General features: G+C 39.6%; 1 protein-coding gene and 1 long non-coding RNA gene across 4 annotated transcripts in view; one reads left to right on the top strand and one right to left on the bottom strand.

Annotated features, from left to right (window-relative positions):
• The window catches only part of mus81 (mus81 structure-specific endonuclease subunit), a 355,921-nt gene that overhangs the window by 246,281 nt on the left and 90,780 nt on the right, over positions 1-18,860 (bottom strand). For both annotated transcript variants that reach the window (XM_070083779.1, XM_070083780.1), the window contains one exon: positions 7,755-7,908. In XM_070083779.1, the coding sequence (XP_069939880.1) occupies positions 7,755-7,908 (154 nt within the window). The remainder of the gene's footprint in view (positions 1-7,754; positions 7,909-18,860) is intronic.
• The window catches only part of LOC138852519 (uncharacterized), a 389,852-nt gene that overhangs the window by 308,043 nt on the left and 62,949 nt on the right, over positions 1-18,860 (top strand). The gene's annotated exons all lie outside the window — the stretch shown is intronic.

Below are 18,860 nucleotides of genomic sequence, written 5' to 3'. Positions count from 1 at the left end.
AATGGCTTGAAACTGAGCTCAAAGTAGCAGAAATGTTAAATTTTTGCCGATATTCAAGAGTAAACAAACGACCTCACACGTCTAATACACGTCAGCTGGTGGGTCTAATATACATTCACAAATATGGTGATGATATTTATACAATTATTACAGTATTGCATAACAGTAAATCTTCTATTTTTTGGTGTGAATAAAAATTCATTATGTGAATAAAAAATCAAAATGGAATTTATTTGTAAAGCCTCAAAACATAACTAATGAACAGAGGAAATGTTAGTTTAGTGCCAGGAATGCCTACATTGTTCATTCTGGACCCTATTTTGAAATTGGAATATTTTAAACTTTGTGTTAAATTGGCCAAATTAACAATTTCCAATCACTTTATTTTGTAGTTGAAACAGTTGACTTGGCGATTTCTTGTGCTCAATCGATAGAATAGAAGTAATACTAGTGAAATAGCTAAGAATTTGGTTGATTGGAATAATGTAATTGGCCTAAAATGGGAGTCAAAGTCGGCAAAATCGCCGATTCGTAAATATCGCTGACACATCAAAATTCGCGAGAGCATAATTTCGTCAATTTTCTACCAAATTTCGTACTTTTTGTTTTATTACCTTCACAAAAAGATTCTCTACGATTTCATAAGAAAAAATAACAAATTTTTTTTTTTTTAAATTCTTGGACACTGGTGCGTGACTCCAGATTTGGGACTTGGACCCTGAAAGGGTTAAGAGTGGATCACGTGTGTTGGATATAGTGAGGGCCTATGGCCTAAATGAAGCATCGGTTTGTACAATAAAAAAGAACGAGGCGAATATACGAGCTTGTGTAATGAATAACCCAAGATGTCATCTCATGAAAAGAATGACACATAGGCCCCAACAAGTAAATAAAACAGAAAACTTGTTGCTTGAGTGGATTGAACAAAAGACAAAGAAAGGTGCACCACTTAATTTCCTCTTAATTAGGGAAAAGGCCTTACAGTTGTTTAAAGCAGTGTGTGATAAGGAAGGAAAGCCTGAAAAAGAGTGTGTGATAAGGAAGGAAAGCCTGAAAAAGAGTGTGTGTTTTTAGCACAGGCTGGTTCCACACCTTTAAGTTGCGTAATAAGTTACATAATATTATGTTTTCTGGTGAAAGTGCTTCAGTTGATCATACAGCAGCAAGTAATTTTCCTGCAGAATTGCAGGAAATTATTTCTGAGGGTGGCTATGAGCCACATCAAGTGTTTAACCCTTAAACTGTCCAAACATAGATCTACGTTTTTTCAACATCTGAAAGTATGTAAAAACACGTAGACCTTCTTTTTTTTCTTTACATTTGAAAATGTGTAAAAAACTTTGATCTACATTTTTTTTTTTATATATGAAAATATGTAAAAAAACATAGATCTACTTTTGGAGCACTACGCATGTGAACATAGATCTGTTTGGACAGTTTAAGGGTTAATGCTGATGAGACAAGTGCTTTTTGGAAAAAATGCCAACACAAACTTATATCAGTCAGCAAGAGAAATGTGCACCAGGCTTCAAGACAGCAAAGGACCACTTCACCTTGCTCCTTTGCGGTAATGCATCAAGTGATTTCAAGTGTAAGCCCATGGTTATTTACCGCTCTAAGAATCCTTATGCTTTGAAAGGCGTAGATAAAAACACTTTACCAGTAATTTGGAGGTCAAACAAGTCAGCATGGATGACAGAGGAAATATTTATTGACTGGTTTAAGCATCACTTTATGTTGAAGTCAAATTTTACCTGCACAGCAAGAACCTTGCATTCAAGGCTCTCTTCATTCTTGATAATTCCCGTACTCATCCACAAGCTTCGCTGGATGTGACCCCACATGTAAAAGTTGTATTTTTACCTCCAAATACAACATCTTTAATGCAACCATTGGATCAGGGAGTCATTAAGTCATTCAAGTGTAACTACACAAAAAAAGTTATGAAAAAACTAGTTGCATCAATGGACTCTGACTCCAACTTGGCAGTACCAACCTTCTGGAATAAATTTAACATTGCAAATGCTATCAGCTATGCTAGAAATGCATGGAATGAAGTGCCTCAATCAACATTAAATGTAGGGTGGGGAATGTTATGGCCTTCTGTGGTTAATTCTTTCACTGGTTTCCCCTTGCTTGAGAGTCAGGTTCAGGAAAATGTTCAGCTGGCAAGGAGATTACCAGGTGATGGTTTTGAAGATATGAATGAAGACGATGTGAATGAGCTCTTAGAAGATGATGATGATGAAGACAGGAGTCCAGAGGAACCGTTAGCAGAGCTCGATGCACAGATACAAGGGAGGGACATAACAGAAGAAGATGAAGAAGAACCTGAAGAAAAGCAGTTAACATTGCAGCAGTTACATGAGCAGTTCCATATTACTGGTAAAGTTGCAGACTTTTTCACTGAAGAGGACCCTGACAATTCTAGAAGCAGTGCTTTGAAACAGGGTCTAAACCAGCTGATGATGCCTTACCATCAGCTGTATAATGTATTGCAGGGTAAAACAGCCCAAAGAACCATTACAGAATTTATGCACACTCGAATACAACCATCGACTTCAGTACCAGAACCTATACCATCCACTTCTGTCGACAACCAACAACCATCCACCTCAGCCCAGTAGGGCCACACCATCCATATCCACTCTCTCCACAATCATCCACACACACCATTACCCACAATTTAAGGTAAGAAATACTATTATTTCTATTGGATTTGTAGTCTTAAGCAGTAATATATCACAACAATGAACTACAATTACATGTTCACTTTTATTTTTGTAAGATCTGTTGGTCTAAAAAAAGTTGTTTGGCTTTTTGGGGGCTTCCAGGAACGTAACCCTATTTTTCCCATAAGTTCTTCAGTTCATTTAGCACGATTTTACCTAACACAGCATTTCCAGGAACATAACTACCATGCTAAATAACGGTCTACTGTATATACATTCTTACACTAGCACCCCAAACGTATATTTACGTTTTATTTTTCCTGCCTTAAAATTTGTCACGATTGCCCTGAAATGCCTGGTCAGCACAGAATGGGTCTTAACACTCGGTGTGCATAGTATTAAAAAAATCTGGGACCACTTAGTACCTTGTGGGAGTCCCAATTAAATTGGGTGCTAGCTAGAACAAACAGCATGGCAAACACCAAGGATTCACTGATGTCATGTTGTAGTAACGCTCCCCTTTTGTGAAGAAAGTGACGTTGACCCCAAGTTTAGTGGCTTTGAGGTGGATGTGGCCACAAGTGGTCGCAAAAATATAAAAAACTTTGATAATAACCCATGTGCAACATTTGTGCAACACCCTTTCAATTTTGGTACCACTGGTAGTCATCCTGCCACAATGTCCTATAACCTATGCCCTAAGTAAAAAGAAACAATTCTGGAATGTGTAATATGGTTTCGGCAGGCTGGCTGGCTGATTGGCTATCTCTATGTCTGTCTGTCTCTCTGTATCTCTCTCTGTCTGTCCATCTCTTTGTCTCTGCCTCTCTCTCATAGGAACACATATGTAAATACAATTATAGTGTAAATTACCAAGGATAACACAAAAAATCCAGACAAAGTCCTATACTGTGCTTGTAGATAGTGATCGTGTGTAATACAAGTTGGTTCAAGAGCAACTCTCTGAGACAAAGAGAGACAGGCAGACAGAAAGACACACACAGGCAGACAGAAAGACAGACACACAGACAGACAGAGAGCTAGACAGAGAGACAGAGCTAGACAGGCAGAGAGCTAGACAGACAGACAGCTGGACATATACAGAGAGCTAGACAGATGAACAGAGCTAGACAGAAAGCTAGTCAGATAGAGAGCTAAACAGATAGATTGACAGACAGATAGGAAGATATGTTTATGTGAAACAGTGAAAACAAATAAAGGGAAGGCTCACCAAATGTCACCACTGTCATTAGTGGGGTGATAAGATGAGATAAGACAAGCTCATCAAATGTCACAGCTGTCATCAGAGGGGTGATAAGATAAGACCACACTCATCAAATGTCACCATTATCAGCAGTGGAGTGATAATATAAGACAAGTGACACTCTCTGACATGATACTTCAAGGGAAATTATTATTATTATTATTATTACAGTGGACCCTCGACATTCGATACTAATCCGTTCCTGAGAGCTATCGAATGTTGAAAATATCGAAAGTCGAATTAATTTACCCCATAAGAAATAATGGAAATCAAATTAATCCATGCAAGACACCCAAAAGTATGAAAAAAAAATTTTTACCACATGAAATGTTAAGTTTAATGCAACAGAATAATTACAATAACAACAAAACAATAGATTAATAACAATAGAATAATTGACACTTACCTTTAACCCTTTCAGGGTCCAAGGCCAAAATCTGAAGTCACGCACCAGTGTCCAAGAATTTTCAAAAAAAAAAATTTGTTATTTTTTCTTATGAAATCGTAGAGAATCTTTCTGTGAAGGTAATAAAACAAAAAGTACGAAATTTGGTGGAAAATTGACGAAATTATGCTCTCGCGAATTTTGATGTGTCAGCGATATTTACGAATCGGCGATTTTGCCGACTTTGACTCCCATTTTAGGCCAATTACATTATTCCAATCAACCAAATTCTTAGCTATTTCACTAGTATTACTTCTATTCTATCGATTGAGCACAAGAAATCGCCAAGTCAACTGTTTCAACTACAAAATAAAGTGATCGGAAATTGTTAATTTGGCCAATTTAACACAAAGTTCAAAATATTCCAATTTCAAAATAGGCTCCAGAATAAACAATGTAGGTATTCCTGGAACTAAACTAACATTTCCTCTGTTCATTAGTTACATTTTGAGGCTTTACAAATAAATTCCATTTTGATTTTTTATTCACATAATGAATTTTTATTCACACCAAAAAATAGAAGATTTACTGTTATGCAATACTGTAATAATTGTATAAATATCATCACCATATTTGTGAATGTATATTAGACCCACCAGCTGACGTGTATTAGATGTGTGAGGTAGTTTGTTTACTCTTGAATATCGGCAAAAATTTAACATTTCCGCTACTTTGAGCTCAGTTTCAAGCCATTTCCAGTGGTAAAACCAATCAAAATCATCTCTATTTCTGCAATATATCTTCCATTCTATCAAATGAGATCAAGAAATCGCAAATACAACTATAAAAAACATACGAAAAAACACTGCAAAGTTGCTGTTTTAATCGAAAAATCATGATTTCAGTTTTTTCTCTCATTATACACAGTGTGCTGCAGGATCTGTTTTATGTGGTGCACACATACCACATAGATGTATTCTGTCATATCTAGGCCCAAATGTACCACACACAGTTTATCAGAGTGAGCTGAGCTCATGACGTAGATCTACGGTTTGGACCCTGAACGTAAAGCCGTAGATCTACGGGACGGACCCTGAAAGGGTTAATGAAGATCTCGTGATGATTGATGGGATGGGAGGAGGGAAGAGTGTGGATGGTGTTAGTGTTTAGAAGTGGAATCCCCTTCCATTAGGACTTGAACTGGCAGCCTCACCATGCCTTACCATACTGTGTATGCCACTACGATTCTTAAATCTTTCAAACCAACCTTTGCTGGCCTTAACTTCACTCACATCACCACTAGTTGCAGGCAATTTCTTTACTAAATCATCATGCACTCCGACACACGCACTCCACTTTCGTACTTTGCAATTATCTCTTTCTTCATTTCAATAGTCATTAGCACCTTTTTTTCGAAGGGTTGGCACTAGAAGCTTTCTTGGGGCCCATGGTTACTTATTTTGCAAAAACAAGCACCAAAAACAGTGATAATATGAATAATATCCAATGTACCGAATGTATCCTTAGATGTGCGCACACTGGCTAGCTTGTAAACACTGGCACACACGGGGCAGTTCAGGCCACACATGGACACGTCTCGTACGAATCGTATCGAATGTCGGGTTTTCCATCGAATGTCGAGGCGAAATTTTTGCGTTAAAATGCATCGAATGTCGGATTTATCGAATGTCGATGCCTTCGAATGTCGGGGGTCCACTGTATTATTATTATTATTATTATTATTATTATTATTATTATTATTATTATAATTATTATTATTGTTATTATTATATACTCCCATATCCAAAACATTGCAGGAACCTATAAATACTATGTATATATTTCTAGACAATAGTATGTGACTAAGGCAGGTGAAAATGTTCACCTGTCACTGTGCTTGTGACTATTTGAGTGCTATTTCAATACCTAATATTAGCGTCAGAACAAAGATTGGCTATCAAATCACAAGCACTACTATAAATAGTAATTATCAGAACATAAAAATTATATAAAATAATAAGAAAACGAGAAAAAAAGGTATATCGGCAACACTTCTGCAAGTGGCAAGACTCCAAGTTGTCGTCAGATGAGCCAACTTCGCAGGCTCATATCTCGGTGAATACTGACCCTAATTTATCCTATACACATAGAAAAAATGTGCTCTTTATTTCAATAAATAAAAAAAAAAATTCAAAACATTCGGAGCGCTGGGCAAGAGAACATAGATCTACGTTTGGACAATTAATGGGTTAAAAGCATTCCTTATCCCTCCACATAGTAAGCCACTCCTGACTATTTTTACTGGGAGAGTTACATAGCTACTTTGTCAAGGATGATTAGGCATAGACAGAAAATGAAGTTTGGCTGCTTCATGCTTATAGACACAGCCCTATGAGGCTAAGGCACAAAAGAAAACAAGAAACTTTAACCAAGAACCCCAGAGAATCTCCCATAAATGGTCCACATGGGCTAGCTAGCCTATCAGATTGTAAAAAAACTTGTAGTATTTCCATGTAAGGGAGGATGCTTGGTGGAATGTCATGTTGTCCAGCAACAGCAGCAAGGTTATATATAGCAAAAATCCCAAAGGAGAGGGGGAAGGCATCATGTCTAAGAAATACATACTAGCTTAAAAGAAGCATGCCACTGAGAATCAGAGAAAACTTCAGAATACCCTAAAGGTACACTACTGGGACAAAGATCCTCTTTTTCAGAGACAGTGGAATGTATGCAGCCAGCACAAAGCCCACCACACCGCAGGTGGCAAGAGCACAGAAGGAAAGTGGATGCTGCTCATGTAGTGGAAGTCGAAGAGATGAAGCAATAGAGCTGAACAAAGAAGTGGCAAGTATGATGCTGCCAGTCCTTCATTATTTCCTAGGCATGGCCATCACAAGGACCAAGTAGGTATATAGGGCTCTCACTAGGCACTGGTGGTAGCTGCCTGGAACCTTCACAACTGTGACAGTGACAGCTCATTCTAATACAGGAGGAAGAAAGTCATTCAGGAAGGAGGACCAGTGAATAAATATGGACCAAATCACAAAAGAATCAACATGATTATCTACAAGAGGGAGACTGGGCACCTACAGCAATTTAGGTGGGCATGAGGTCAAGAAGGACAGGTTGAAGCTGCATTCATATAAAACCAGGAAGGAAATCCAGCCTTAAGATAAAACAAGCATTAAGGGTGAGGGATAAGTGTTCCAGAGCCAACACCAGGTCATCCCCTGAGGGTTGGGACAGCAGATGGAGCCACCACAGATGTAGTACAGCACATGAGAGTGCTGACACAGAGTTACAGAGGGTAGAGAGTAGTGGTCAAACTATCACCTGGATGGTTGTCACAACAGTAAAGCAAAGAGTAGTGGTCAAACTATCACCTGGATGGTTGTCACAACAGTAAAGCAGAGAGTAGTGGTCAGACTATCACCTGGAAGGGTTGCCATCTCGTCTGGCCAGGTTCTTCCTGGTAAGGGTACTCATAGAGGACCATGCAGAGTAGTGCGAGGCCTCTGCAGTGTTCACCAGTGAAGCATCACACAGGGGCTGAGCTGCTTCTATTAGTTCTGTCTTCTTTAAAAAACCTAAGAGATCGGAAGAAAATTAATAAAATTAATAACACAGGAGAAATATAAACCATACCACAGGCGGGGATAGAACCCGCGATCAGAGTCACGAAACTCCAGACCGTCGCTTTAGCCGCTTGACCAGCTAGCCACAACAAGAGTCATCCAACTAGGTATATTTCTACACCATAGGAAGGTTAGCATAGGCACCACTGTAACCACAAATGCAATCGTGTCATTATGATTTCATGAGTCATATTAACAGCTTTGAGAGGACTTGAGCTAGAGTTTGTCACGGCCACGCTAGCTGGAGACTCGTCTGTAAAAACTTGTATTTGTGGTCACAGTGGTGCCTATGCTAACCTTCTTATGGTGTAGAAATATACCTAGTTGGACGAATCTTATTGTGGCTAGCTGGTCCAGTGGTTAATGCGACGGTCTGGAGTTTTGAGACTCTCTGATTGCAGGTTCTATCCCCGCCCGTGGTATGGTTTGTTTGCAATCATGTCATTACGATTTCATGAGACAGGAGAAATATTTAATTTCAATTATAATTAATTTGATGCTGCATCTGATGTTTACCTCCAAGTAAGGGTGATTAAGATGAACACAAGTTATGGTGAGTAAGATGAACACAAGTTAGGGTGAGTAAGATGAACACAAGTTAGGGTGAGTAAGATGAACACAAGTCAGGGTGACCATGATGAACACAGGCCAGGGTATGACCATGATGAATACAAGTCAGGGTAATCATGATGTAACAAAAGTCAGGGTGTGACCATGATGAACACAAGCTAGGGTGACCATGATGAATACAAGTCAGGGTGACCATGATGAACACAAGTCAGGGTGACCATGATGAACACAAGTCAGGGTGACCATGTTGAACACAAGACAGGGTGACCATGATAAACACATTCACCATCACTGGCTGCCAGTGTGTCACCATCACAGTTTAAATAACCTCAACATCTAAACCCATTCCCTAGAGTGTAGACACTGTACTTTCCACCTGCAGACCGCAACTCCAGACACCCTTAAATATGGTGATAGAAAAGCCTCTACAAACAGAGTCTGACCCAATATGAGTGACATATTACATGGCTAAAAATGATACCAGACAGGGTGCTGAGACTCTCTAGAAAAGGTACTATGGTACAACTGTATAGGGAAGATACAACGGTGCAACCTTACAGGAAAGATACAATAGATTAAACTACATAAAAAGGTATAGTGATTGAAACATAGTGAAGATACAGTATATCTGAAACATTACAAGAAAGCTACAGTGCTTGAAACCTTACAGGAAAGGTACTGTGACTGAAACCTTTCACAGACATGATCCCTGAAATTGAAAGTACAGTGGACCCTCGCCTAACGAACGCATCGCATAACGTTAAATCCGCCTAGCGATACATTTTAACGCAAAAATTTTGCCTCAGCTAGTGCTAAAAAACTCGCTCAACGCGATTCATTCAAGACGCGTCCACATGCGGCCTGAGCCAGCCTCGCTTGTTCCGTGGGTGCCAGTGTTTACAAGCCAGCCACCGCAGTCACTTCCAAGCATACAATCAGAACATTTCATATTATCACAGCCTTTCTAGTGATTGCACCTGCAAAATAAGTCACCATGGGCCCCAAGAAAGCTTCTAGTGCCAACCCTACAGGAAAAAGGGTGAGAATTACTATGGATATGAAGAAAGAGATCATTGCTAAGTATGAGAGTGGAGTGTGTGTCTCTGAGCTGGCCAGGTTGTACACAAAACCCCAATCAACCATCGCTGCTATTGTGGCCAAGAAAACGGCAATCAAGGAATCTGTTCTTGCCAAATCTGCAACTTTGTTTTTGAAACAGAGATCGCAAGTGACAGAAGATGTTGAAAGACTGTTATTGGCGTGGATAAACGAAAAACATAGAAGCAGGAGATAGCATCTCTCAAGCAATCATATGTGAAAAGGCTAGGAAGTAAGTTGCATGACAATTTAATTAAAAAAATGCCAGCAACTAGTGATGTGAGTGAATTTAAGGCCAGCAAAGGTTGGTTTGAGAGATTTAAGAAGCGTAGTGGCATTCATAGTGTGATAAGGCATGGTGAGGCTGCCAGTTCGCACCACAAAGCAGCTGAAAAATATGTGCATTAATTCAAGGAGTACATAGACAGTGAAGGACTGAAACCTGAACAAGTGTTTAATTGTGACGAAACAGGCCTATTTTGGAAGAAAATGCCAAGGAGGACGTACATTACTCAGGAGGAAAAGGCACTCCCAGGACATAAGCCTATGAAAGACAGGCTTACTCTGTTGATGTGTGCCAATGCTAGTGGTGATTGCAAAGTGAAGCCTTTATTGGTGTATCACTCTGAAACTCCCAGAGTGTTCAGGAAAAACAATGTTGTCAAGGCTAATTTGTGTGTGCTGTGGAGGGCAAACAGTAAGGCATGGGTCACTAGGGACTTTTTCTATGACTGGTTACACCATGCATTTGCCCCCAATGTGAAAAATTACCTAACTGAAAAGAAATTAGACCTTAAGTGCCTCCTGGTATTAGACAATGCTCCTGGTCATCCTTCAGACTTGGCAGAGCGACTTTCTAGGGACATGAGCTTCATTAAGGTGAAGTTTTTGCCTCCTAATACCACTCCTCTCCTGCAGCCCATGGACCAGCAGGTCATTTCCAACTTCAAGAAACTGTACACAAAAGCTATGTTTGAAAGGTGCTTTGTAGTGACCTCAGAAAGTCTGACTCTAAGAGAGGTTTGGAAAAATCATTTTACCATCCTCAATTGTGTAAACATTATAGGTAAGGCTTGGGAGGAAGTGACTAAGAGGACCTTGAACTCTGCTTGGAAAAAGCTGTGGCCAGAATGTGTAGACAAAAGGGATTTTGAAGGGTTTGAGGCTAACCCTGAGAATCCTATGCCAGTTGAGGAATCCACTGTGGCATTGGGGAAGTCATTGGGGTTGGAGGTTAGTGAGGAGGATGTGGAAGAGCTGGTGGAGGAGGACAATGAAGAACTAACCACTGATGAGCTGCTAGATCATCTTCAACAGCAAGAGGCCAGACCTGAGGAAACTGTTTCGGAGGAGGGGATAGAGAAATTGAAGAAATTGCCTACTTCTAAGATTAAGGAAATGTGTGTAAAGTGGTTTGAAGTGCAAACCTTTTTGGATGAAAATCACCCTGACACAGCTACTGCAAGCCATGTTGGCAACCTGTACACTGACAATGTTGTGAACCACTTTAGGAAAGTCATAAAGGAACGAGAGGTACAGGTATCTATGGACAGATATGTTGTGCGACAGAAGTCCAGTGACTCTGAAGCTGGTCCTAGTGGCATTAAAAGAACAAGGGAAGTAACCCCAGAAAAAGACTTGCTACCTCAAGGGCTAATGGAAGGGGATTCCCCTTCTAAACACTAACACCATCCCCACACTCCCCTCCTACCATCCCATCAATCATCACCAGATCTTCAATAAAGGTAAGTGTCATGTAACTGTGCATGTCTTCTTCAGTTTGTGTGTATTAAAATTAATATTTCATGTGGTAAAATTTTTTTTTTTCAATACTTTGGGGTGTCTTGCATGGATTAATTTGATTTCCATTATTTCTTATGGGGAAAATTAACTTGACTAATGATTATTTAGATTAACGATGAGCTCTCAGGAACGGATTTATATCGCTGGTTGAGGGTCCACTGTATACGTTTTTTCAACATTTGAAAGTATGTAAAAAAAGTAGATCTTCTTTTTGTTGTTATACATTTGAAAGTATGTAAAAAAGTAGATCATCTTTTTGTTTTTTTTACATTTGAAAATGTGCAAAAAACTTTGATCAACCTTTTTTTTTGTTATATTTGAAAATATGTAAAAAAACGTAGATCTACTTTTGTAGCACTACACATGTGAACGTAGATCTGCTTGGACTGTTTACAGGTTAAACAACCACGGTGACAACACACATCCTTGTCTAAGGCCTACTGTTACTGGGAAATAATCTCCCTCTTTCTTATATACTCTAACTTGAGCCTCACTATCCTCGTAAAAGCTCTTCACAGCTTTCAGTAACCTACCTCCTACACCATACACCTGCAACATCTGATTGGGTCACAGGTTAGACATATATGAGATACAATAATGAGAAGCATTTATGAGATACAATAATGAGAAGCATTTATGAAATACAATAATGAGAAGCATTTATGAGATACAATTTATGAGATACAATTATTCAGTATTTATTTAGTTGTGGGTGAGTAAGTGATTTTTGAGAAGAGACTTGAATTTATGAACAGTGCTTCTTTTATATTCACAGGTAATGAATTCCAGATTTTAGGGCCTTTTATGTGCATTGAGTTTTTGCATAGTGTGAGATGGACACGAGGAACATCAAAGAGTGATCTGTGCCTTGTGTTATGGTCATGTGTTCTGTTGAGGTTGGTAAGGAGATGTTTGAGGGGAGGGTTTATATCAGAGTTAAGTGTTCTATGTATATAGTAGGTGCAGTAATAAGTATGGATGTTTTGTATGGTGAGTAGGTTTAGAGTTTTGAATATTGGTGGAGTGTGCTGCCTGGAGTGGGAATTTGTTATCATTCTGACCGCAGCCTTTTGTTGGGTAATTAGTGGTCTGAGATGGTTTATTGTTGTTGAGCCCCATGCACAAACTCCATAGGTGAGATAGGATTAGATAAGTGAGTGATATAGGGCCAGGAGGGCTGACTGTAAAACATTGTACCGTATCTTCGATAGTATGCCTACGGTCTTGTTAATTTTTTTGGAAATTTGTTGTATATGTGTTTGAAATTTGAGTCTATTATCAAGGTGGATTCCTAAGAATTTTCCCTCTGTGAGTTTCGTGATAGGTGATCTGTTTATCATTATGTTAAGAGGGGCATCTGTAGCTCTGTTACCAAACTGAATGAAGTAAGTTTTGTCAATGTTTAGAGTGAGTTTGTTAGTCCTCATCCAGGTAGATATTTTCTGTAATTCGGTATTTGCAGTATTGGCTAGCGTGACTGGGCTCGGGTGAGAGAAGACATATGTAGTGTCATCTGCAAATAGTGTGGGTTTGAGTAGTTGCATTGCATTTGGTAGGTCATTTATGTATATGAGAAAGAGAAGAGGACCTAGGACACTTCCCTGTGGGACACCAACTGTAATTGGCTGTGCAGAAGAGTTTGCCCCATTTGTGTACACATATTGGCTTCTGTAGCTGAGGTATGACTTTAGGTAGTTGAGGGAGTCCCCTCTTATACCATAGTGCGACAATTTTATGTGGAGCAAGTCATGGTCAACTGTATCAAAAGCTTTATGTAGGTCAATGAAGATCACCAGTGGGACTTCTTCTTTCTCTATTTCAGTGTACAGTGGTCCCTCAATAATCGTCCAGCCTGAAAGTCGTCCATTTCGGAAATACAGTGGACCCCCGGTTAACGATATTTTTTCACTCCAGAAGTATGTTCAGGTGCCAGTACTGACCGAATTTGTTCCCATAAGGAATATTGTGAAGTAGATTAGTCCAATTCAGACCCCCAAACATACACGTACAAACGCACTTACATAAATACACTTACATAATTGGTCGCATTCGGAGGTGATCATTATGCGGGGGTCCACTGTAGTCCTGTTTTTTCATCTAAATATTGGCTCGCAAATGGTCCGGTAACTCGCTAATAGTCCGTCGTCCCGGACGCGTACTTACGCTCTGAGCCGCCTGGGCTTTCCCTTCCCAGCCAGTGTGCCATTGTTTACCAGTGAGCAACGGTCCCCTCACATGCTCCAGCGAAATATTTCATAATATTCCATTTATTTTAGGGCTTGCAAGTTATTTAAGTGCTAAATAAGTTACCATGGCTCCAAAGAAAGCTCCTAGTGCCAAGCCTTTGGTAAAGAAGGTGAGAAATACGATAGAATTTAAGAAAACCATCATTGAACAATATGATAGTGGTGTACGTGTGGGCAAACTGGCCAGGATGTATAACAAATCCCGTACAACCATATCTTCCATCACAGACAAGAAAAAGGAAATCAAGGATGCTGTTGTTGCAAAGGGGGTAAATATGCTGACAAAAATGAGATCACCAGTACTCGAAGATGTTGAGAAGTTATTATTGGTGTGGATAAATGAGAAACAATTAGCAGGAGATAGTCTTATGACGTCGCTTATTTGTGAAAAGGCTAGGCAGTTGCATGACGATTTGGTAAAGAAATTGCCTGCAACTAGTGGTGATGTGAGTGAATTTAAGGCCAGCAAAGGCTGGTTTGAGAGATTTAAGAAGCGTACTGGCATACACAGTGTGGTAAGGCATGGTGAGGCTGCCAGTTTGGACCACAAGGCGGCTGAAAAATATGTGCATGAATTCAAGGAGTACATAAACAGTGAAGGACTGAAACCTGAACAAGTGTTCAATTGTGATGAAACAGGCCTCTTTTGGAAGAAAATGCCAAAGAGGACCTACATTACTCAGGAAGAAAAGGTGCTGCAAAGACAAGCCTATGAAAGACAGGCTGACGCTAATGTTCTGTGCTAATGCTAGTGGGGATTTCAAAGTGAAGCCATTACTAGTGTACCATTCTGAAAATCCCAGAGTGTTCAGGAAAAACAATGTTATGAAGAGTAAATTGTGTGTGTTTTGGAGATCTAATAGTAAGGCATGGGTCACAAGGGGCATTTTCGTCAAGTGGTTCAATGAAGTCTTTGGCCCTAGTGTGAAGAATTACCTCTTGGAAAAGAAATTGGATCTCAAGTGCCTCCTAGTAATGGACAATGTACCTGCTCATCCTCCAAACTTGGATGACCTAATTCTGAAGGAGTTTGGGTTCATCACAGTAAAAGTCCTGCCCCCGAATACCACTCCTCTCCTCCAGCTCATGGACCAGCAAGTCATTTCAAACTCTACACCAAAGCAATGTTTGAAAGGTGCTTGAATGTGACCTCAGACACTCACTTGAACCTACGAGATTTTTGGAAAGAACACTTCAGTATTCTCCATTGCGTAAGCCTTATAGGTAAGGCTTGGGAGGGAGTGACTACCAGGACTTTGAACTCTGCTTGGAGAAAATTGTGGCCAGATTGTGTCCACAAGAGGGATTTTGAAGGGTTTGAGGCAGACCCTGATGAGCCTATGTCAGTTGTAAACTCTATTGTCACACTGGGGAGTTCCATGGGGTTGGATGCGAGTTTGGAGGATGTGGAAGAGTTGGTGGAGGACCACAACGAAGAGCTAACCACTGAGGAGCTGCAAGAGATTCAGCAGGAAGAGCAACAGATCGCAGCTCAGAATCTTGCTGCAGAGGAGGAGGAAGAGAGATGGAGGAAGGTGCCTTCTTCAGAAATTAAGGAGGTTTTTGAAGTGTGGGGTAGGATGGAAAGATTTATAGAGAAACATTACCCAGAGAAGGATGTTGCAAGCCATATTGGCAACTTGTAGAGTGACAGAGTCTTGGCCCATTTTAGGGAAGTTTTAAAGAGACGCCAGAAACAGAGCTCTCTGGACACTTTTTTTGCGAGACAGGACTCCAGTGACTCTCAAGGTGGTCCTAGTGGCATTAAGAAACAGAGAAGAGAAGTAACCCCAGAAAAGCAATTGGTACCCGAGGTGTTGATGGAAGGGGATTCCCCTTCTAAACAGTAAATCATCCAATCTGTCTCCTTCTCCAGGCTTCCATACACAAAGAAGAATCGCCAATAAAGGCAAGTGTTATTCTGTTAATGTTTAATTCATCAGGTGCCACTGTATTGTTTATGTACTACATCTATATTTCATGTAAAAAAAATTTTTATTTTAATACTTCTGGGTGTCAGGAACAGATTAATTGAATTTACATTATTTCTTATGGGGAAAATTGATTCGTAAATCGTCCATTTCGATAATAGTCCCACTTCCAGGAATGGATTATGGACGATAATTGAGGGACCACTGTGTATATATGTTCTAGCATGTGTATAATAGCATCATTCATATTTTTATTAGGCCTGAACCCAAATTGACAGGGGTTGAGTATGTTGTGGGAGATGAGGTAGGAATAGATTTGCTTATGAATTAATTTTTCGAACATTTTAAAGAGAAGGTGTAAGTTGGATATTGTCCTATAGTTATTCAAGTCTGTTTGGTCTCCTCCTTTATAGATCAAGGTGACCCTTGCTATTTTGAGAACTGCAGGGAAGGTAGAAGATTCAATGGATTTGTTAAAGAGTGTTGCAATGATTGGTGATAGCACTTGTGACACTTTTTTGTATATAAAGGGTGGTAAGACATTTAAATCTCCTGTCTTGTTTTTTAGTGTGTTGATAATAAAGGAGACTTCAGTTGCATTAGTCGGAGCTAGGAACAGTGTGTCCGGGTAGTTGCCAGTGAGGTAGTCATTGGGTGGGGTATCTGAGCTTGGGATTTTATTGGCAAGGTTTTTTCCTAAAATGGAGAAGAAATTATCGAGTCTGTTTGTTGTTTCAGTTGGTGGGAGTTGGGGTTCATCTGGATTTGTTAATTCAATTTCGCTATTTCGTGACATCTTTTTCATCCCTAGAATTTCTGATAGGGTTTTCCAGGTCTTTTTATATCACCTCGTAAGTTGGATAATCTGTTCTCATAATACAATTTTTTAGCCCTTCTTATCAGGCTGGTTAGGATTGACGAGTAACGTTTAGTTTGGTCTCTGGTTATGTGACCCATTCTGTACTGTTTTTCAAATAGTTGCTTTCTATTTATGGATTTAAGGATGCTTGGTGTTAGCCAGAGACTGTTCAGTCTCTTGGCTGTCATCTGTTTAGTTTTTTTTTAGAGCAGTGCTTGTTATAGAGGTATTGGGTCTTTTTTAGAAAATTATTAATACTTTCGTCAATATCTGTATAGATTTCTAGCTCAGTGTGCCAGTCAATGTTTGTCACTGCTGCTGTGAAGTTATTAACCCTTTCAGGGTCCAAGGCCCAAATCTGGAGTCACGCACCAGTGTCCAAGAATTTTCAAAAAAAAAATTTGTTATTTTTTCTTACGAAATCGTAGAGAATCTTTTTGTGAAGGTAATAAAACAAAAAGTACGAAATTTGGTGGAAAATTGACGAAATTATGCTCTCGCGAATTTTGATGTGTCAGCGATATTTACGAATCGGCGATTTTGCCGACTTTGACTCCCATTTTAGGCCAATTACATTATTCCAATCAACCAAATTCTTAGCTATTTCACTAGTATTACTTCTATTCTATCGATTGAGCACAAGAAATCGCCAAGTCAACTGTTTCAACTACAAAATAAAGTGATCGGAAATTGTTAATTTGGCCAATTTAACACAAGTTCAAAATATTCCAATTTCAAAATAGGGTCCAGAATGAACAATGTAGGCATTCTTGGCACTAAACTAACATTTCCTCTGTTCATTAGTTATGTTTTGAGGCTTTACAAATAAATTCCATTTTGATTTTTTATTCACATAATGAATTTTTATTCACACCAAAAAATAGAAGATTTACTGTTATGCAATACTGTAATAATTGTATAAATATCATCACCATATTTGTGAATGTATATTAGACCCACCAGCTGGCGTGTATTAGACGTGTGAGGTCGTTTGTTTACTCTTGAACATCGGCAAAAATTTAACATTTCTGCTACTTTGAGCTCAGTTTCAAGCCATTTCCAGTGCTAAAACCAATCAAAATCATCTCTATTTCTGTAATATGTCTTCCATTCTATCAAATGAGACCAAGAAATCGCAAATACAACTATAAAAAACATACGAAAAAACACTGCAAAGTTGCTGTTTTAATCGAAAAATCATTTCATTTTTTTTCTCTCATTATACACAGTGTGCTGCAGGATCTGTTTTATGTGGTGCACACATACCACATAGATGTATTCTCTCATATCTAGGCCCAAATGTACCACTCACAGTTTATCAGAGTGAGCTGAGCTCAAGGCGTAGATCTACGGTTTGGACCCTGAACGTAAAGCCGTAGATCTACGGGACGGACCCTGAAAGGGTTAATGGCTGCCTCATTGTGAAGTCTGAAAATGACTTTAGTAGTGACTTGGGGTAATTTGCCAAGATTTGTTATGAGGAAGGTAGGGTAGTGGTCTGTGGTATTATCTGTGATTATGCCTGATTTTAAAGGGGATATGGTGTTGGTCCAGATGTGGTCTAGTAGGGAAATACTAGTCTCTGTAACTCTTGTAAGTTTTGTTACTGTTGGCAGCAACATGCAGTTACTCATAGTGTTTGTGAATTCAGTAACGTGTGGGTCCTGGTCTTGCAGGAGATTTATACTGAAGTCACCTGAGTGTAGTAAGTGATCTTTGCTCATGCGTGCATCAGTTATGAAACTTCCTAGGTTTTCACTAAAACGGATAAAGTTTGACTGTGGTACTCTGTAGATGTTTATCACTGTGAGAGGTTTTTGTAGGTATTTGGATTTGAATTTAGCTATTATATATTCCCCATGTTTATCCCTTGTGCAAGTATTAGTGATACATTCTAGTTGGTCTGAGTAGTATATAGCTGTGCCACCCCCTTGTTGATCTGGCCTACAGTTGTGTATGGCTGTGTAACCAGGAATGGCATAGACATAAGTAGTATCAGGCTTTAGCCAGGTTTCGGTGAGAGTAATGATGGATATACAGGCATGCAGGGAATTTAGTAATGCTAAGAGGTCATCGTAATGCTTGCTTAACCCTTTGAGGGTTTCGGACGTGCTAGTATGGCTTACGCTCAGGGGTTCATACTAGTACGCATAAATTCTAGCGCCATCAAATCTCGCGGGAAAAGGCTGGTAGGCCTAGATGTGAGAGAATGGGTCTGTGTAGTCGGTGTGAGTGGTAGAAAAAAAATCTGGGACCCAGTGGTGCATTGTGGGAACACCATCTTAGTACACAATGTCCACCATGCCTCGCGGTAAAAAGTTCCTCACTCCTCGGCGAATTGGGACACTTTTGTTCCCCAGTGACAGTTCTAATACAGATGGAAGTGCCAGTGAAGAT

Source organism: Cherax quadricarinatus, chromosome 10 (assembly GCF_038502225.1).
Source record: "Cherax quadricarinatus isolate ZL_2023a chromosome 10, ASM3850222v1, whole genome shotgun sequence".
In the NCBI taxonomy this organism is placed as follows: Eukaryota; Metazoa; Arthropoda; class Malacostraca; order Decapoda; family Parastacidae; genus Cherax; species Cherax quadricarinatus.
The sequence above is the reverse complement of the archived record's forward strand: the minus strand, read 5'-3'. Positions and strand labels throughout refer to the sequence as shown.